This window comes from Myotis nattereri (genome assembly GCF_964212035.1).
Source record: "Myotis nattereri genome assembly, chromosome: 12".
In the NCBI taxonomy this organism is placed as follows: domain Eukaryota; kingdom Metazoa; phylum Chordata; class Mammalia; order Chiroptera; family Vespertilionidae; genus Myotis; species Myotis nattereri.
Window position 1 is genome coordinate 55594812 of NC_138087.1, and position 22158 is coordinate 55616969.

At 43.6% G+C, this 22158-nt stretch overlaps 2 protein-coding genes across 2 annotated transcripts in view; one reads left to right on the forward strand and one right to left on the reverse strand.

The window, feature by feature from the left end:
• Positions 1–251: 251 nt before the first annotated feature.
• Positions 252–6123, reverse strand: EXOSC3 (exosome component 3). Its single transcript, XM_081103116.1, has 4 exons — positions 5409–6123; positions 4568–4717; positions 2666–2817; positions 252–679 (listed from the first exon to the last, which is right to left on the reverse strand). The coding sequence occupies exons 1-4, from the start codon at positions 5730–5732 to the stop codon at positions 478–480; spliced, it is 828 nt and encodes a 275-aa protein (XP_080959242.1). The 5' UTR covers positions 5733–6123; the 3' UTR covers positions 252–477.
• A 5924-nt stretch (positions 6124–12047) lies between these two features.
• The window catches only part of DCAF10 (DDB1 and CUL4 associated factor 10), a gene marked incomplete at its 5' end in the record, with an annotated part of 46417 nt that continues 36306 nt past the window's right edge, over positions 12048–22158 (forward strand). Inside the window, one exon of the mRNA XM_081103333.1 lies at positions 12048–12556. Coding sequence (XP_080959459.1) covers positions 12048–12556 — 509 coding nt within the window. The remainder of the gene's footprint in view (positions 12557–22158) is intronic.

A 22158-nucleotide genomic window follows, 5' to 3' on the forward strand; every position in this document is an offset into this window, starting at 1 on the left:
GAAACATCGATCAGCTGCCTCCTGCACATCTCCTACTGGGGATGTGCCCGCAACCCAGGTACATGCCCTTGGCCGGAATCGAACCTGGGACCTTTCTCAGTCCGCAAGCCGACGCTCTATCCACTGAGCCAAACCGGTTTCGGCTACATTTTCTTTGATGAACATGTTTTACTATTATCAGAAAATAAGTGTTATTTCAATGGTTACTTCCAGCAAAACTAAGGAAATTAACACCAAGTAAATCATAATACTAACTTTTAGTAAACTTTATTATAAAAGAAAAGAATAGTACTATTTTATGATTTTTTTCACCAACAAGAACATGAGTGGCAACCAGTGACTTGTTTATAAAAATATTTTAAGACTCATATAAGACAATAACTTATCTTCTGAAGATTAATGGGAAGAGGTCCACCTGAAAAATTTTTCCCCAAGGAATCCAGTCTCTTGGATCAACTATAAAAAAATCCACATAGATCAACTTTCTGCCAACCTGGAGAAGATTTGTTTTCTTTGATCTGCTGTCATATGTTCACAAGCTTCTAAAACGTTTGCCAAAATTAAGGTCTGCTGAATGGTTTTTGCCTTCACCCATATTCTTCCATTCATTCCAAACACTATTTCCAGTGGGTAGAGTTTTCCCACTTCCTGTAGGATTTCACAGTCTGGAGCTAGCAGCCTGGTGAGGAAAAGGAAAGAAAATGAAATTTTAATGAAGTGGTAGAGTGTGACCTAACTTTCCTTTAGGACTCCTTTTCTAGGCAGTTCTCCATAGTTAAAGCCCCACTAACATCATTCAAATAATTAAAGGCACATGACAGCATTTACTGCCCCTTTTCTTCTAAGACAGTGGTTCTCAACCTTGGCTGCACATTAGAATCACCTGGGAATCTTTTTAAAATCCTGATTTCTGTGCCTCATCCTCTGGAAATTGTTTCTTTGTTACTAATGTTGTGGCCTCACCCCATAACAAAGAAACAGAATTTCCGGAGGATGAGGCCCAGAAATCAGGATTTTAAAAAGATTCCCAGGTGATTCTAATGTGCAGCCAAGGTTGAGAACCACTGTTCTAAGAAGATTTACACTGATCAGTATATCAGGTCACAGGTGGGCTAGTGCCACTAGTCTCAACAAAGAAATCAAACTCCCTGTATTATCAACTTTACCAAAAACATATAAAGTTCGTCCCCTACACTGTCAGAGCACCTTAATTCTAGGCTTTAAGACCATAGCTTTTAAAAATTATCTACAGTGCTGAAAGAACACCTTAAACTTACTTTCCTGACCATGTAAGTTAATAGCTGGTATTAAATTCACTACTTGGAAAGAAGTGTTAGCTCTTTCAAACCACAAGGGTGCTGCTTGATTAGTAACATGCTTCTCTAACAACCTGAACTAATTCTCCAAACCTGCAGAATAAGTAGCAGAGTCATGCAAGAGCTCTGAACTTCGGGATCTACAAGTACATAAAACCCTTTAACAGGGCACAGCTTTGGGTAGGTAAAAGTATAAACACCTAACAGAATCTGCCTCTGGGAACTTTTTTTAAAATTGATTCTTAGGGAGAGAAACATCAATGTGAGAGAAGCATTGATTGGTTGCCTCCTCCACGCACCCTGAGTGGGGATTGAACCCGCAATCTGAGTGTGTACCCTGACCAGGGATTGAACCAGCCACCTTTTGCTGTACGGGATGATGCTCCAACCAACTGAACTGCCGGGGCTGGGAACTATTAAATCTATCAGGACAGATAGCAGAAGTCTTCTGTGAATGTCTGCATAAGCTCACGGATCCCATCAGCCTACCTGCACTGCTCCCATTACTAGAGAAATTTGGTGATTTTGTACAAATTACATCTGCATTAAAGTGACATAGGGGGGAAAGGCCAGTTTTTATGTGTTTAATTTTTAAAAACCCAAAGCCAAGGATATGTTTTTATTGATTTTTAGAAAGGGAGAGAGAGAAACACTGATGTGAGAGAGAAACATCAAACAGTTGCCTCCCTTAATCACCCCGACTAGGAATGGAACCTATAACCTAGGTACGTGTCTTGACCAGGAATCAGATCCACAACCTTTTGGTGTAGGGGATGACGCCTCACCAACTGAGCCGCCTGGCCAGGGCGGAAAGGCCAGTTTTTACATTTGGGCTGAGTAAATCAGCTATAAGAAATAGTAAACCAGGAGGAAGCCCAGACTCCATATCAACACAGAAACTATACCACCAAGTACATCTGAATACAATGTATTTACATTAAGAGAGGATGGGACTGCCGAAACCGGTTTGGCTCAGTGGATAGAGCGTCGACCTGCGGACTGAGAGGTCCCGGGTTCGATTCCGGTCAAAGGCATGTACCTGGGTTGCGGGCACTTCCCCAGTGGGGGATGTGCAGGAGGCAGCTGATCGATGTTTCTCTCTCATCGATGTTTCTGACTCTCTATCTCTCTCCCTTCCTCCCTGTAAAAAATCAATAAAATATATTTAAAAAAAAAGAGAGGATGGGACTAAATGCTTGGGTTTACAAGTATGCTTAAATGGATAATGATTTTTTAATTCTGAGGAAATTCAGATGTTGTTACAAAGAATCCAAATCCCAAAGATCAGTTGGCTTTCCAAGAAGGTATAATTATAAAAGACCAGGAAACTAGAAAGCATTAGGACTTACTTTCTAATTAAGCCCAAAGTCACTTTAAAAAGTAGACCATCCTGTCCAATCACACCCATTCCGTTGGCTCGTCCACAGCTGTCAATACAAACCATCTCTGGTTCCATATCTTTATTAGCAACCACAAATTGTCCATAAATGAGATCTCCAACCTACAATGATAATTTAAAAACAGTAACCATTTTATAGTCATTATTTCCCATAACAGCAAGGCCAACTACCTACAGTTCTGTAGCTAAGGAACTGACTACATGCCAAGATTCGCAGTCACTTTGGAGTTGGGTCTTAAACAAAGGCAGCATTGACAGATATGCCCCCCCCCCCCCCAACCCACCAGGAAATCCCTAGACTGGGAGCCATCACAAAGCCAAAATATAAATACCCTCCAGAGCTACACTGTCCAATGTGGTAGCCATCTACCCACAAATAGTAATTTTAACTCACTTTTGAATTAATTAAAATTAAATACTTAAAATTCAGTTCCTTAGTTGCATTAGCCATATTTCAAGTGTTTAACAGGCATGTGTGGCTAGGGGCTACCATACTAATCATTGTGGAAGTAAAGCATTAGCATCATCACAGAAAGTGCTATTAGGTAGCTCGGCTCTCGGGAATTACAGAAGATAGATGGACAGAAGAAACTCCTGGCATGCAAAATGGAACAATGGCAATTCACTGACACTTCTCCATGCAAGATGTAAAAACTTCACAAGAGTTGAACTTCAAAATGATGAAACTAAAGACATTGAGAGTGAACTTGTTTACCTGTTAAGTTGATGACTATAGGAACTAGAAACACACATTCTCTGCCTTTCACAAGCATCTGGTCTTGAGGGCAGTGGGGATGTACATATAAACAATAAACTTCATTCAAAGCCAAACCTAGTTAAGTGCCAGAGCAGCACTAAGAAAAAGTGATTGCAAGTCAGGAATGGTTTTATAGAGGTGGTGGTATTTGGCCCAAGTCTTACAATATGAGTATGTGTTCCACAGGCTGAAAAGGGGATACAGCAATCCAGACAGAGAACCAGCATGAGCAACAACAGGGCAGGGCGCTGTGAGTTCAGTCGTGCTGTTAAACAGTTCAGTGAGGTTCAAGCACAGCTGTGTAGAGATATAATTATGGAAAGGGGAAGACTTTTGGAGTATAATGCCAAGGAAACCTGTAGGCTTTGAAGAAAGTGGAGTGAGAGGCTGTAGGCTCTTAAATGCCTGGATGGAGGGGTTAAAGTGTACAGGCAGGGATGTTAAATCGGCCAACTCCAGACAAGGGTATCTAGGGCCTGAACTTGAAAAATGGAGACGCAGGGTGGACTTAAAGATAGAGTCAAATAGATTAGTAAGATTAAGCAACAAAAGACACCTGAAAGGTGAGTGATAAGGGGCAAAAAAAGCACCAAATTTCTGGCTTGGGTGGACAGGAAGAGTGTTGCTACCTGAAAAGCCCAAGTAGAAAACGAGGAAACAACCAAAAGGGATTGCTGGAAAACAGGGATGTGACTGAAGTTGTGAGATGACAGTTCCCGGACGTACAATCAGGAAAGAGGGATGGATAATATGGCAATTTGCACCACTTACCAGGTATTCCTCCTTCCTCCCTAACCTATGGCTTACTTCCTTGTCCAGTGGATGTGGACAAAACAGATATCAATAGAACAGATAGAACCTTTCAGCACAATAGATATTAAACAACTCCCAATATAGCAAATGTAACATAAGCACGTGACTCCAGTCCCAGAGCTGAAGCAACATAAGGAACCCTTGTGGCCGAGAATGATCACACAGCTGCTCGGAGGTCATCCTATAAAACTGGGAAAATAGTCAGACTTTGGAGACATTCAGGTAGCCTTCAGAATATTTGGATGTTTTTCCTTTTTTGAAACCAAAGTTTCCTATCATTACCTGCACATTTGGTCTGTTTCTTTTAGTTGCACCTTCAAATGCCAAGTAAGACAAAGAGGCTGGCTCGCTCCCTCCAACATCGACTTTAAATATATCTCCAGATTTAGCCGTCACTATGCCAATCACATGGTCTCCTTTCACTGGGACATACTACAATACAAAAGAAATCAGAGTGAGAGAAAAACCATAAATGACCATCACTTTCCAAGTATCTTGGAAGGTATCTTCAGCCAGTCCTACTGGTTACTAAAGTTTGTCATTGGAGATATTCAGGAAATATTTTGAAATCTAATTTACAAATTAATACACATCTTACAATAAACCGTCGTACATCACTTTCAGTAAAAGGAAAACAACCACATCATGTAACTCTCAGGTTTACAGCTTCTAACAGTCTATTCATTTGAGCTGGTAGCCCGTACCTCTTCTGTATCAGGGAACAATGTTCGACAATGTTCCCGCTATGAAAAGTTCTTCCTTATTCTAATTTACCTCCCTGTGACATCCACTCAGAGCCTGCTTCTGCCCTTTGGGGCCCCTGGCGATAAGCCTGGTTCTCCCTGGCCTTCGGGATTGTGAAGACAATTACCATGTCTCACAGTCCCCATCCCTTAGAGGCCAGGATCTCCACCCCCATTTCTCTCCTGGCCGTCCTTCTCGGGCCACGTCCCAGTGTCACAATCCCTCTAAAGCAGACGGCGTGGACGCAGACATCAGGGCTCCGGGCTAGCTTAATAGAGGCCTCTCTCTGCTCGAGGCCCCTCCCTGCCTCTTCCAAGAAGTCTTCCCAGAGCCGGGCTACCCCTCACGGCCGTACCACCCCTCCGGGGCCCCAACTCACCCGTTTCTGCTGCGAGTCCACCCAGTAAACGCCGCCGCCGCCGCCGCCGCCGGGCTCCTTGTGCCGGAGGCGGCCGCACTTGGTGACCAGCAGGCGGTCGCCACAACGCCGCAAGCCGGGGCCGCACACGACGCGCACCCGGGAGCGCACGCCGGCATTTAGGCGCAGCGGTCGCTCCCCTGCACCTCCCAGGCCTTCGGCATCCTCCTGCTCGGGCAGCCGCAGCTCCTCACCCGGCAGCACCACCTGACCCAGCACAGCGCGCGCCGCCCGCGCCCTGCCACCCGCGAGGGACTCGGCTGCGACCGCCGCCGCTTGAGCCATCCCGGGCGGCACCGAACACCGTTTCCGGCTCCCACTTCCGGCACGGGGTCCAATCGCCAGCCCGCCCAAGGCTTTCCGTTTTCGGCAGTAGCGGTCGGACCGGAGCCTAAGTCGATGAAGCGTGGTCCCTGTGGGTAGGCGGGTCCCCGCAGTTGGCTCGCGGGTCGCCGGTCGGTAGGAGCCCTCGGCTTGAGTCGGTGCAGAGCGTCTACTTCCGGTGTCTCGGGTCGCCCGGTGGAATACTAGACGCTTGCACAAAGGTTCCGTGAGAACAATGGGAACTAAGCAGAGGGGCTTCGGGAGCTGGCCCTTCTTACTGACTTTACCCTCAGAAGTGAAAATATTTTCCTTTTCCAAAATAAAACCTTTTTGGTTGTTGCTGGAGAAGATATCCACACTGTGCAAAACACAGAGAAGAATAAAAAGAAACCAAAACGTATTTGGCTTATACCCATTGGCCTCCCTTGCTAGGCTGTCTGTCAGGTAGTTCTCATTGTTTGTAACCTGGGGTCTGGCACAAAATAGGTAATACCTGATAAAAGGATGTTAACCTTTCAGTGTGTATTTCTCCCTAGACTGTTTTCCTACAAATATACACATATCATGTGCACATTTCTACATGTTTGGGAAAATCGGTAACTGCAGTTAAATCCTTGACGCTACTTTCTCTGGGGCACACTTTATTTTCCCTTTTTTTTTTTTTTTTTTTTGCAGCCTCACCTGAGGATATGGTTGAGAGAGAGAGAGAGGGAGGGAGAGAGAGAGAGAGAGAGAGAGAGAGAGAGAGAGAGAGAGAGAAACAAGAAACATCCATCAGTTGCCTCCCCTACGCACCTCCACCAGGGATCAAACCTGCAACCCAGCTATGTGCCCTAACCCAAATGGAACCTGAAACCTTTTGGTGTACAGGAGACACTCTGACCAACTGAGCCACCCAGCCAGGGCTCTGCTCATCTTTTTGAGGCATCTGCTTCCAATGTGAATTTTTGAAGCTTTTTAGGATGTTTAAGACCCCACCTGAGTGGAGACCTTACAAACTGTTCCCAGCCCTCAGATAACTTTGGGGCAGGTACATCATCCCATTTGTCCTGCCGAGAGCCTCCTGCTCAGTCACCAGACCTTTGTTCATCAGTGTCTCAGGCACTGCCTCCCTAGTGACCGTAGTATGTATGATGGCTTCCTGAACTATTCTATGTTTTGGTATTTGGTGATTTCCAGTATTTTGCAAGGGTAATGATTATTAGTATAGTCTTTGGAATCCAATACACTTGGATTCAGGTCCCAGCTCTGCCACTCTCTGGCTGTGTGACTTTGGGGGAAGTTACTTCACCTGTCTGAGCTTCAGTTCCTTTGCCAATAAAAAGAGGGTGAAATCAAAATACTACTTCCTAGGGAAATAAAGGGATAATTATCTGAATTTCACTTTCCTAATAATAAAAGACTTGGGATTGGGGTCCTTATGTACTAAGAGCCTCTGGGTCTTGGTTCTAGTATTTTTTATGACATAGGTGTTTGCCGGGAGCCGGTCCATGCTTGCTGTTTCAAGGGACCTGGCATATATGGCATACTGTTCTTAATACGTTTGCTCACCTTCTTGGCACTATGTGTTTTAACCAAGGTCTCTGAGAAAGGTTGTTTCCCCAGGTAGGGATTTTCCCCTGAAGTTAGGGAGGGAATAAAACCTCTTAACTAAGTGCCAGGCGGGTAATTAATCACTTTAACTATGAACAATCATGCTTAAGCTACATAATCTTTACTCCCTGGAATGGAGATAAGAAACGCCCTAACCTTTGAAATAGAGATTGATAGGATTGAATCAACTGGTATAAATACAGATGTAACAAGACAGCAAGAGACAGGAGAGAGACAGAAATTGGCACAGAACCTACACAGAACGTTCTCTAGAGACAGAAGAACTTCGCTGGAGAGAACATGGCAAAAGATCCTGGACGAAACTGGCCTCAGAACCTAGAGACAGAACCTAGCGAGAGAACATGGCAAAAGATCCTGGACTGAACCTGACTACAGAAATTGGCAAGAGAACCTGACTAGAACCTGGTGACTGAACCTGGCTGGAGAACCTGGACAGAACCTGGCTGGAGAACCTAGTGAGGGAACTTGGCTACAGAACCTGGCTGGAGAACCTGGAGAACCTGGCTGGAGAACCTAGCAAGACAACATGGACACAGAACCTGGCTGGAGATCCAGAGCAGAACCTCTCTGGAGATCCAGACCAGAACTTGGCTGGAGATCCTGGCTAGAGATCCTAGCTAGGCTGCTGATCAACTGAACGCTGTCTCTGTGTCATTCCCTCTTCGCCGACTCCGTCCACACCTTTGGGGACCCCTGGACCTGTTGGGATTGGACCCCAGCAGGTGTTTAGGGGAGAAAGAGGTGCTTGTGTTTAGAGTGAGTAAAGAAGATTTTTTTTAATATAAATTTTTTTTATTGATTTCAGAGAGGAAGGGAGAGGGAGAGAGAGATAGAAACATCAATGATGAGAGAGAATCATTGATTGGTTGCCTCCTGCATGCCCCCTACTAGGGATCAAGCCCACAACCCAGGCATGTGCCCTTGACTGGAACCGAACTTGGGACCCTTCAGTCCGCAGGCCAGTGCTCTATCCGTTGAGCCAAACCAGCTAGGGCAAGAAGATTTTTGGTTGAGATGGTACTAAGCCAGAGTTCCAGGTTCACATTTCATTGGACTTGATCGAGATACCCATTTGGAGGGTTTATTTTGCCGTGCCTTTTGCCCCTTTACTCTAACCTTGGATTTTTTCATGAATGCCTGTTTCTTTAGGCCTGTGTTTTACTGCCTTATTGTGATGAACAGGGATTCTGCTTCTGACTGTGTGCTTCCTTGCAGGTCTATGTGAACTGGAAAAAGTCTGACCTCCCTGCTTGGGAAAAGGCAATGGAGTTTGCACTTGCTACTTCCCAAGCTAATGATATAATATATGACCATTTCAAAAAGCTCGAGGTGCATGGCTTTAATCCAGAAGATGCCTGGGATATGGCTATCATTTCAGCTTCTTATGTCATGTCCAATCGCCTTGCTCATTTTGTCAGTCTGGTTCCTAACAAAGAATTCTATGTGATGGACAGAAGCAATGATGTCAAAGACATCAGGAGTGAATCTGCTGCTCCCAAAAATAAAAGCCTGAGTCAAAAAGGCATATTGCATGAGAAGACATCAGTTGGGAAGTAGTTTTTTAAACACATCCAGTTATTGGATAGGGAAGGAAGTAAATAAATTTGCTTCCTGCTTGCTTGATGACATAGATTCTAAGTGCTGGGTGTATCCAGGACATGGGATACCTGGGCCTATGGGAAACCTTCACCAAGTGCTTACTTATTTGTGCTCTAAAAGAGCATCAGGAGCAAAGGAGTGCAGAGGATGTTTTAGGCATTTCTCATGAACTAATATCTGTGAATTTCAGGAACTTAGGTTGAAATTTTTTTTGCTTTCAAAAATAGTGTTACATAGCCCAGCCAGTGTGGCTCAGTGGTTGAGCGTCAACCAATGAACCAAGAGATCACGGTTCGATTCCTGGTCAGGGCACATGCCTGAGTTGCAGGCTTGATCCCCAGTATGGGGTATGCAGGAGGTAGCTGATCAATGATTCTCTCTCATCTTTGATGTTTCTATCTCTCTCTCTCTCTCCCTCTCCCTTCCTCTCTTAAATCAATAAAAATATATTTTAAAAAATAGGGTTACATAGAAGTTTATCTATATAGACTATGATTTGAAATCAATTCTTTGTTTAAATGTATTTAAAGACTTGCAAAGGCAGTGGGTAAATAGAAACAGACACAGTTAAAAGTTTTTCTGTCCTTTAGTGCTTTCTCAATTAGTTAATCTCCAGTGTTTATTGGTTTGTTTTTTACTGGTGGGTTGTAAAATCATGATCACTTATTTTAATCTTTACGTAACTTATTCTTATTATAGGTTTTAGTAAAAATTATTTAGAATAAGTGAGCACCACATTCTAACTAGATATATATGGTAAGAAAACTCTGGCATTACTGAACAACTTGTTTTGTATGTTACAACCACTGCTGCCTTAAGTATGTGGCTACCTTAACTTTTCAAGACTCATTCTCAATATCCAGCTACTAGAGATACATATAAACCTACAAAATGTTTTTGTTCCCATTTAGCTCCTCTAGATTCTCTAAATCAGTGGTTCTCAACCTTTTGGCCCTTTAAATACAGTTCTTCATGTTGTGACCCAACCATAAAATTATTTTCGTTGCTACTTCATAACTGTAATGTCGCTACTGTTATGAATCGTAATGGAAATATCTGATATGCAGGATGGTTTTAGGCGACCCCTGTGAAAGGGTCATTCGACTGCCAAAGGGGTCGCGACCCACAGATTGAGAACTACTGCTCTAAATGGTCAGTGAACAGTTCTTTTTTTTTTTTTTTTAAATATATTTTATTGATTTTTTACAGAGAAGAAGGGAGAGAGATAGTTAGAAACATCGATGAGAGAGAAACATCGATCAGCTGCCTCCTGCACATCTCCTACTGGGGATATGCCCGCAACCCAGGTACATGCCCTTGACCGGAGTCGAACCTGGGACCTTTCAGTCCGCAGGCCGACGCTCTATCCACTGAGCCAAACCGGTTTCGGCTTTTTTTTTTTTTTTTTTTAAATATATTTTATTGATTTTTTTTTACAGAGTGGAAGGAAGAGGGATAGAGAATGAGAAACATCAAAGAGAGAGAAACCTCAATCAGCTGCCTCCTGCACCCCCCCACTGGGGATGTGCCCACAACCAAGGTACATGCCCTTGACTGGAATCGAACCCGGGACCCCTCAGTCCGCAGGCCGATGCTCTATCCACTGAGCCAAACCAGTCAGGGCCAGTGAACAGTTCTTATTCAGAGTGTTAATTTTTAATTTCCTGAGCTGTGAAATTTGATTGTATTGAGCCAGTGCAAACACTCACAGAGCTTGGGTCTTTCTGTTGAAACTGTAACTTAAATACCTTGAAATATGTGACCTTTAAAATTGAGTGTTATTTTACTTATTCTAAAAGTTAACATTGGTGAATATATTATGGTCAAAGTTCTGTAGACCATAAAATTTTAGCCATTGGCCATAACTTGTGGGTGAAGCAGAGGCCCTCTATTAAGTATCTGTTGCAGCCAGATGCTGTGGGTATTAAGGGACATTATTAACCATAAGACAGACTTCTACCCCTGCTGCCCTGCGGGGACAAGATGGAGGATAGCTCCAGAGGAATGGCTGCCTTGATCTTCTCTGAACTCAGGACCCTTGCTCCTGAGACTCTAGCCCTTTTTTTTCAACCAACTCATAGCGAGGTGAGCTAAATCACTACTAAGTTTACGGTGGGAGCACCTGCCGAATGTTCAGCCCTCTCTATGAATTTCATTCCTGTCCTCCAGAGAGCCTTCAGATCTGTTCTCACAGGATAGATCTTTCAACAAAGATCCTTCAGATTTTCCTGCAGTCGCCAAATGTGAGCTTCCCACAGCACATCTCTTGATCAAGGCCTAGAAGAGTTGTCAGCTCCTGTGTGTACCCTTCCTTGTACCTCAAGCTTTTCCTTTATTGAAGACTCTGCTTCCCTTCCCCAGACACACCCAGCTCCTGTTAACCCTCTCTGCAGAGTTCTATGCATGTATCTCCAACAGCAGAGGAGCAGGGGAGTGCGTCTGCCATGCCCTCCATGGCAGCGGTAAACAGGCTGGACCTGGGCTGTATTGCTGGTAAGGCAGCTTCCCCCTAACTCCCGGCAGGATGCACAGGCGCCTTCTTCCTGCAGAGGAAGGATTTGGCCTGTGCAGTGGCGGGGAAGCGGGCAGGTATTCCGGACACCAACATGCCTGGTTTTCTTGCACAGCCCGGGGCTTTTTGGTGCAGACGTTGCCCGAGTCCTTACTTCCCAGGCGGAGTCGGCAGTGTGTAACCTTCACCACGCCATGGTGATTTCTTCCCCTCGCCGGCCTCAGTGTCACGGGGGAATAACATGCATAATCGTGCGCAGCCTCTCGGACGAGTCAGGACCACAGTCCCTGACAACTGCAGCCTGCCCGACGCCCGCAGTGGCAAGAAGCTCACTGACCCACCGACCCCAAACTTCTAGCCGCTCCCTACCTGCCGCGGCCGGTCGGTGTTCCCGCTATCGCGGTCCCCGGCGAACGATGGCCGCGAGGCGGCGCGGGTTCCACAGCCGGCGGGGTTAGGCCTGCGCGCGCCGGAAGTGGCGGCGGGAGCGGGAGCGCTGAGCAGTAGGCCGGTGGGGCAGCGGCCCGGAGCCGGGGGCGGGGGCGTTAGTCATGTTTCCCTGTGGGCCCGGCAGCCCCGGAGGGGACCGTATGGCCGGAGCCGGGACGGAGGAGCCAGCCCCCCTCGGGGAGCAGGCGACAGCCGTCGTGCTGCTCGCTGCCCCGCTCTGGCCGCCGCCGCCAGGGGCTGACGCAGCCCCTCCCCTGTCGCCCTCCAGGAGCCCTCGCTGCCCCGGCAGCCCCTCGCCGTCCCCGGCCGCGCGCGCCGCGGGAGCCCCGAAGGCCCCCGCGGCTCCCGCCCCAGGAAAGGCGCCTCAGCCCTCCCCGCCGCGCCGGCGAGCTGGGCCGGACTGCGGGGCCGGCGGCCTGGGCGGCCCGGGGGCCCGGCTGTTCGGGTGGCTGCGGGAGCGCTGCCTGGGCCGCGGGCTGTTCGTGGACCCGGCGCGGGACAACTTCCGCACCATGACAAACCTCTACGGCTCCATCCACCCGGCCGACTCGGTGTACCTCAGCACTCGCACCCACGGGGCCGTCTTCAACCTCGAGTACTCGCCCGACGGGTAAGCGCGGCCCCTGGGCGGGCGGGGACCGCCTTCGCCCGGCCCGGCTCGGCTGCCCGTGGACGGAGGCCCCGGGTTCGCTCGCTCGCGCAGCCCGGGCCGGGGCAAGCCCGTTGGGGGCCGTGGCCTCCTCGCCCCGGCTCTTTGTGAAGTGCCCCGTGGCGGGCCCTGGGAGGTGGCCGCCGGGGCGCCTCGGCTGCCCCGCAGGAAGCCCGGGCTCGGGTCGGAGAAGCCCGGAGCCACGCCGGCAGGCCTGGCCGCCGGCCCGGAGCGAGGTGGCTGGTCGCGCCGTAGGTGCTCGGTAAACGCACGGGGTTCGTGCCCGTTCTCTCCTGCCCGCCTCGGCCTGCGCTTTCCTCCCCGAAGCCGGTGTCGCGGGTGGGAAGGTGGCAGGTGCCCGTGCCGGCCGGGCCCCGCGGGGACAGGTGTGCGGTCCTCTGCCCAGGGAGATGCCAGGGCACTGCCCGGCGGTGGCCTCTGAGGCCGGACGTTGCGAAGCCCCCAGGCTGGACTGCCCGCTTCCCCGGGGGCCCAGCCTCCTCATGGCGGAGGAACTGTGCCGTGCGTGGCCCGCATTTACGGTGGGCCGGTTTTCAAACTATGCCTTTGTCACGCTTGGTTTTGTGAGCCCGCGCACAAGTTTCACAGCCGTCAGTGAAAAGATGTGCACACCGTCCTACCAGGAGGTGGCAGTTCAGATGGCACCCAGTCGAGGCCCCTTGGTTCCTAGTCATTCGCGTGGTTATTAGCTCGTTCCCTCGTCCAGCACGTCGTTGTTGACCGGACGCAGAGGCTGCAGCGACCCGCAAAAGCCGCGAATGGCACCGCTGGCATTGAGCTGGGGACCACCTGGTTCGCCGAACTATTAGCCACACGAAACGGCTCATCAGGCGTATTTGCCCATCGAAGGGGAGCGCGTCTGAAGCTTTCCCGAGGGAATGACACCCAGCCAAGAGCAGGGGAATGACAGGAAGTGAGTTAGTCCAGGTAGGGTCGGGGAGCGGTGTGTATGTTTGTTCCCCCCACACCCCGCGCGGTTCAGGGTTCAGGATCTGGAAGAGGAGCCGCACACAAATGAAAGAGAAGAGACAAGAGATAATTTGGAAATACTGGGGGGCCAGGCGGGCAAGTCCAACTCAAGGGGAAGGACTTCCACTGGTGCCCAGGCGTCGCCAGCCTTTTATTCGCTTTGGTTAAGCCTAAAACCCTTAGGCAGGTAATTGCAGTAATAGACAGGCTACGTCAAGGTCAGTAAATATTAGAAGGATTTACTCTGAGACTATTTGGTCAGGAAATAGCTTGAGCTCCCATTGTCAGGACTAGACAGTTGGTGCATAACTCAGGCCCTGCCGTGGGTTCAAGGATCACCAGCATTCTGGGATCCTCGTTCGCAGTTCTCTGCTAGTGAAGACAATGGCGGCCTCCTGCAGAGCGGATATTTCAGGAGGAGCATCTGGTGTGTCAGAGGACTTGCTGGAGGGGCAGCGTATCTGTCAGAGAAGCTAAAGGGGAATTGGTTTACAAAACAAGAACATTTTGCTAAAGAAAGACCTAAAATACTATAAGGAAGAAGCAGAGCAACAGAACCTGGAGTCAGAATGAGCGGGTAAACCCTGCGCCACTGCACTGATGCAAATGCTTCTTCCCGGTTACACTGGGTGCTGGTCTCCCGATAGCAGGTGGGACCGGTAGCAGTGAGGTGTGCCGGAATACAGGGTGCACTGAAGTTCATTCACGGGACCCCTCTCCCCTCTCCTTCCCTATTCTTCCAAAGGCTGCTTCCAAAAACAACACGAGTCTATTCCTCATAAACATTTAGTTCCACTTTTCTCCATATCCCAGCTCCTCTCCTCCCTACCGCCTACCTATTCTGTCAGGCCTTCATAAATGGCCATTTCTACTCATTGCAAGTGGCGAGTGAGAGGGGCAGAATGAGTTATGAAGAAAAAATTCCATTGCCAGTGATACTACCATGAGGCATAGATTACTGATAGTTCCTGTTTGAATCTGGACTTATTTTCCCATAGATATATTTATGTAAAAGGTGGTCAGATACTCTGATACAGAAAACAAAATAATTCAGTAATCTTTAATTATCCAGTTGATATATACTTATTGTAGAAAACCTAGGCAATAAATGAACAAAAAGAAGCTAAACAAAATTTATGATCCCAGAGATTAATTGGCTATCCAAGGAATTTTTTTTTTTTTTTTTTTTACACCAAGCAACTTACAGGGCTTCTGCTTCGAAATTTTTTCTTTGTATATGTTTATTTTAATATAAACATGGGATCATGCTGTTTTGTAGCTTGCTTTTATTTTCATACAATATACTGTGAATTACCTTTGTTAAATCTATTTCTAAAACATTAAATTTTTTCATTAGTTTCAATAAAACCTCTGTAAACAAATATTTTAGATTTATGTCATTATAAATCCCTGAAATGAATGAAAGGTTGTGAAGATTTTGGATGCCTATTATTAAATTGTTCCCTGTGAATATTGTACCAATTCTCAATTCTGTCAGACACATATGAAAGTGCCTGCCTCCCCATACCCTTGCCCACATTGCATATTGGTATTCTTTTTCATCTGTGTCAAAGTGATAAGTGAAAATAGTTGTGCTTTAAGTTTTTTTTTTAAATATATTTTATTGATTTTTTACAGAGAGGAAGGGAGAGGGATAGAGAGTTAGAAACATCAATGAGAGAGAGACATCGATCAGCTGCCTCCTGCACTCTCCTACTGGGGATGTGCCCACAACCAAGGTACATGCCCTTGACCGGAATCGAACCCGGACCCTTCAGTCCGCAGGCTGACGCTCTATCCACTGAGCCAAACCAGTCAGGGCTGCTTTAAGTTTTTAGTCTTTTACTACATCTACTAACATCCCAGATTTTATAGGACTTAAGTAATTTTTAGAAAAAAGGTGACATAGCTGTGTTAAATGAGATAAAAATTTCTCATATCCTTCAGTTGTGTATGAATTGAATCAGCTTACTGGGTACCATACTACTATCACAAAGACTTCTCAGTACAGAAAAGGAAAGGTGACACTGAAGGTAAGAATTACAATTATAAATTTAATAGGGACTGGATTAGAAAAAATGTGACACCAAAAATAAATGAAAGATACATGGATTAGGAGATAATCTCTATAGAAGTCCAAAATTTTAAACAATAGCCATATTGTCAAAATAAGTGTGTTACCTCCTAAGATGATATTTTGAAAAAGAAAATTGGTAATGTTAATAGATTAGACAGGTAATATTATGTGGGACTTTCTCAAGCAATTCCTCTATGACAGTGATGGTGAACCTTTTGAGCTCGGCATGTCGGCATTTTGAAAAATCCTAACTTAACTCTGGTGCCATGTCACATATTTGCAACCATAGTAAAACAAAGATTTATATTTTTGATATTTATTTTATATACTTAAATGCCATTTAACAAAGAAAAATCAACCAAAAAAATGAGTTTGTGTGTCACCTCTGACACGCGTGTCATAAGTTCGCCATCACTGCTCTATGAGAATAAAGTAGGCACTGCTGAAGAGAGAATCAGTGTATTGGAAAATAGAAGTGAAGAAATTACCCAGAATGTAAATGAGAGACACGGAGATTGAAAATACTAAGAAGGTTTAGTAACTTGATGAATGGAAAGAAAAGGCATACCATATATTTGAAGAAAATGAAATAGATAATGAGGCAAAAACCTATTTGAAGAGATAATAGCTGAGAACTTTCCAGAATTGAAAAAAAAGCACTAAGCCATGATTTAAGAAGCCCTTCACTCCTCCCTAGACATATAGTGAAACCTCATGACAACAAATATAAAATCTTAAAAGCTAGAGATCAAAAGACCTTCAAAGAAGTAGCTATGAAGGCAGTTAGTCAAGAATAATCATGTAGTCTGGCCCACATGGCTCAGTGGTTGAGTGTTCATCTCTGAACCAGGAGATCATGGTTCAATTCCTGGTTCTGGCACATACCTGGATTGTGGGCTTTATCCCCAGTAAGGTGCATATAAGAGGGAGCCAATCAGTGATTCTCTCTCATCATTGATGTTTCTATCTCTCCCTTTTTGAAATCAATAAAATAAAAATAATATTTTTTACAAAAGGAAGAATAATAGTGTAAATCAGAGGACAATGGTGATTATTTTTAGTATGCTGGAAAAGAAACCTGCCAATTTACATGCCTTTATCCAGCAAAGATAGGTTCTTTGTTCTTGGCAAGAACAAAGATGAAATAAATACCTGTTTACACAAGCAAAGTTGAGTGAGTTTGCCACCACACCTTCAATAATGGAATTCTAAGTTCAGAGAGAAGAAAATGTTTTCAAATGGAAGGTCTGAGATGGTAGAAGGAATGAAGAACAAAGAAAATGGGAAATATGTATGCAAACTAATTTTGTCTTTTGAGATTAACAAAGATGGAACGAAAATAGAAGACAGCAGTAGCATATAAATTATGAAGGATGTTTTAAATTCCTTATGTTTTTTTAAGAGAATTATGATATATTAACTTTAGGCTTTAATCCATTTAATATGCACATTCATATTTGCAAGATAACCACCAAAAAGAGAAGAAAGAATATATTATTTCTAGACTAGTAGAAGAAAAATATGGAATAAAAAATTTCCAAAAGAAGGTAAGAAAGGGAAAGAAAAAATAGAAAAGTTGTAATAAATAAAAAGCACAAAGAATGACTAAAAATAAACCTATATATTACTAATTATAATAAATATAGAAGTACTAAATGTTCATAAAAATAGAGAAAGATTATTCAAACACATTTGAAGCAAAGAAAGTTGGTGGTCTATATTAATGTCATACAAAATAGGCTTTAAGGGGAAAAAATTCTAGAAATATAAGATCACTTCATATTAAAACTCAGTTCACCTGGAAGATAAAGAAGTTCTGAACTTGAATTATTCTTTTAGATCTAAAATATAGACATTAAAAATTGTTAACTTCAAGGAGAAAACAAACTAACTGGGGAAAGATTTTCACACATATCACAGTATACCTCAGTTAGTCAGACAAATACAAACATAAGAAGGATACAGAAGATACAGACAACACTAGTTAAAATATTGCTCTAAAGGGCATATGTAGAATGGTGCATTCAGACCAGTACACATTGGTTCAGCTGCACCAGTTAAAATAGTGATAGATGACCATAGTAGTTGAATAGTTACTGCTCCAAGCCCATTGAGTGCCCTCCTAATGTTTCAGCACTTTCCACGGAACCTCCCAGAATAATCCTTTATGTATAGTAACTAAAGAGTTCAGAACTGGCACAGTAAGCTACCAGCAAACGTCTCACAGCAAACACTCATTGATCAAGAGAATGCCCAAATATACAATTAGCATTCATTCTAATTGCTCCTCACCCCTCCACACAAAACAAATCTATAGGCAAGTGTCCAGTGACTATTTGGCTTCTCTTAGTGTGGGGCTGCCTGCCTTTATCGAGCACTTTCCCATTTTCATATGGTCTTTTGTGAACTGCATCCTCTGGGGAGAAATGAAGAGAGCAGTCAAATGAGAGTAATAATACCACTTCAGGTACTATCCAAGCATATTAACTCTTGGCATAGTGTGTACTTCTATGGCAGGATAAAATCTATAACAGGAATGAGACCTAAGGGAATGGCTTATGGGTAAATGACTCCTGGGATGCAGATCCCTAATTTTAGCATTCCTATTGAATTTCACCATTATTTAGTGAGATAAATTTGCCAAAACTCACTGAATGCCAGCCCGCCATGGGTATTAATAACACTCATTTTACTAATGAAAATGACTGCCAACATAACTCTTCTCTGTACCAGAAACATTTAGTTGAGGGAACTGAGAAGCAAAAAGATAATCATATACAAAGGATTTCTACCCTGACTCCTACTCATAACTGCCATATATTACCTGTCATCTGAGCTGAGGGATTAGATTTGATACACTTAAATATGATATCTCAATAAATTACTTTTGCCACTTAGTTTTTAATATGAATACATATTGAATATAGAAAATTAACAGCAAGCATTATAAGGACTAAAAAATTAATACACTATTACTTCAGCAAAAGTTAAAAAGGATGTACAATTCTGTTAACGTTAATAGTGATTTTTTTTTTTTTTTTTTACTTATCAAGACTACAAGTTACGTAATGACTACCTATTTAATGGGGAAATTCTTGGAGGGGCTTTATGCAATTTTCTATGTCCATGGTTCAGACAAGGGCATCTGGATCAAACAAGATTGTGGCTACAATTTCCAAATATTAATAAATGATTGGAAGTTACTAGAATAATTTGTTGAATAATTTGAGTTACAACTAATATCACTTGGCAAGCATTTTTATAATCTATAGGATTATTAAAATATTTTTAATTTTACTCATATGTTAATTTATATTACTAATAAATGTTTAACTTTTTAAAATATCATGCTTGACTATATGTTACAATTACTTCATGCTTGGTTTTTTTTTAAACACATAAAGGAAATTCATAAAATTTCCACTTTTAAGGCCACATATTTCAAAAGATTATCTTAGAGTACAGTTTTTCTAGTACAATGTAATTGCTATAAATTAATAAAATAACTATTAAAAAGCTCCTGTGTTTTCAAGTTAAGAAACATTTATAAATAACTCATGGACCAAAGGAAAAAATAACAGTGGAAATTAAAACTAAATGATAATGGAAGTACCACATGTCTCAAAACTTGTAGGGTTATATGTAAGTAAAATAGTACGTCAGGGAAAATTAATGAGCTAAGTATTCATCTCAAGAAAAAGAATAGTTATCTGCAAATAATAGCAAAGTAAATCTAAAGAAAGGAGAAGGAAGGAAATTCAGTAACAAAATAGAATTAGTGAAAATTTATTTTGATTTTATTTTTGAGAGAGAGAAAGTGAAAAACATCTATTTTTTCCACTTATTTATGCATTCATTGGTTGATTCTTATGTGTGTCCTGACCAGGGATTGAACCCGAAACCTTGGCGTATCGGACGACGCTCTAACCAATTGAGCTACCCAGCCAGGGTGAATTAGTGAAATTTTAAAATTCCATAGCAGTACCCAATTGAGAGAAAAATGTGTCTTTGAAAAGATAAAATTGAAAAACACTCATTGATCAAGAGACTGCCCAAATAAATATACAATATTAAGAATGAGCCCTAGCTGGTTTGCCTCAGTGGATAGAGCGTCAGCCTTTGGATGGAAGGGTCCTGGGTTTGAGTCCAGTCAAGGGCACTTGCCCAGGTTGCAGGCTCAATCCCCAGTAGGGGGTGTGCAAGAGGCAGCCAATCAATGATTCCCTCTCATCATTGATGTTTCTATTTCTCCCTCTCCCTTCTTCTCTGAATTCAATAAAAATATATATATATTTTTAAAAAAGAATAAAAGATGTGTGTGTGTGTGTGGGGGGGCATGACTTCAGAAGCAAAAGGTAGAGATTGTAGTTTTCCAGAAGTAGCAAAGTAGATGGTTTGGACCAACCCTCTGAGAATAATTTTAAAGACTAGAAAAATATAAATATTTAATGTAAGATATAAAAATCTTATTTGGAAGGCTTTGGAAAATTGAGACAATGAGGAAATTGCAGGGCCAAGAGCTGCAAAAGGAGGGAAGCCAGAGATGTGAGCTCACCATTTTAGCCAAATAAATCTAGCACTATGGTAGAAATGAAAAGTTGATTTGACATTAGAAAATAAATTAATGTAAATCACTACATTAACATCTTAAAGGAAAAATATAACGAGAGAATTTCAATTAATGTTGGAAAGTGTTTTATATAGTTTAACATATTTTAATGAAAAAGAAACTTAGCAAATTTGTTGTAGAAGAGAACTTCCTTAATCTAAATAATAGGAATTTGGTAGATTCAATGACAAAAAACTACAGAATACTTAATGATGAAATGGGGAATATATTCTTGAAGATTGGAAGGAACAAGACAAGAGTGGCTGCTATATTAACATTTCTATTCAACATTGTACTAAAAGTCCTAGCCAGTGCCACGAGGGAAAAAAGGTAATAAAAAGAAAAAAACAATTGTTTGTAGATGATATTATTGACAAAGAAAAACTAAAATACCTACAGATAAAGTATTAAAATAGCAATATTGATATTTTAATAATCAGTTGCATTTTTGTACACCAGCAACAAAGCACAATTTTAAAAAGAACATTGTAAAAAGCATAAAAAAATGTCAAGTACCCAGGAGTAAATGTAACAAAAGACAGGCATAGCTCATATGGAGAATATCCATGGTAAAGGTAGATATACCATGTTCATAGATTGGAAGACAACATATTGTAAACGTCAATTCTGTGCAAACTTTTTGATAGAGGTATAATCCAATGAAAACCATCTGGATTTGTGTGTATGCATGTGTACATAACTTAAGTTGATTCTAAATGTATAAGGATATTCAAAGTCCAAGAATTACTAAGATATTCTTGCTAAGAAAATCTTGAATATGTTGAAAAGTATGCATATTACTAATGGAATAATACAATACTGTGTGATATAACTTTTACTGAATTAATTTTTAAAGTGAATGCATCCCAATAAAAATACCAATACGATGTCTGAGTAGGACCTGACATGCTATATCTAAAATTCACTTGGAAGAGAAAGCATAATATTAGCCCCTTGAAAAATGTTTATAAAGCAATGAGGGTATCTTATCTTGCCATATATCAAAAATACTTTTAGAAATTAAAATAGTGTGCTGATGTTGCATAGAATACAATATCCTATCTAATAAAAGAGAAACATGGTAATTGGTGTACAACCACTACCCTTCCCATTGGCTAATCAGCGAGATATGCAAATTAACTGCCAGCCAAGATGGCAGCCGGCAGCCAGGCAGCTTGAAACTAACATGTGGCTTGCTTGCTTCAGTGACGGAGGACTCCAGCGTTCCCCGCCTGCCTTGACGGCCTCTGAGCCTGCAGTTTGAACATTGTAACAAATATAGAAGCTAAACAAAACCCCAGAAACCAGCTTTCAGCGAGCCGGGATCTCACAGCTGGAGTTGATACAAAGTTTCAATTATAGAACCTAAACAAACCAGATCCCTACTTTCAGCAGCTGTGGCCTCAGAGCTGGAGCCAAGCCTCAGAGCTAAAGCTGGCCCAGAATAAAAAAGAAAAAAGGAGCGGTTGGGAGCTTCAGTCCCAGCCTGAAAACAGCCCTCAGCCCCTCACCCAGACTGGCCAGGCACCCCAGTGGGGACCCCCATCCTGAAGGGTGTGTGACCAGCTGCAAACAGCCATCATCCCCTCATCCAGGCTGGCTAGGCACCCCAGTGGGGACCCCCACCCTGATCCAGGACACCCTTCAGGGCAAACCAGCCAGCACCCACCCATGCACCAGGCCTCTATTCTATATAGTAAAAGGGTAATATGCCTCCCAGCACCGGGATCAGCGTGACAGGGGACAGCGCCCAAACCCCCTGATCACCCTGCGGCTCTGTGTGTGACAGGGGGCGGGGCCACAACCTCCCTATCGGCCCTGCTCTGTTCCTGACAGGGGAAAGCGCCCCAACCCCCTGATCGGCCCTGCTCTGTGCCTGATAGGGGG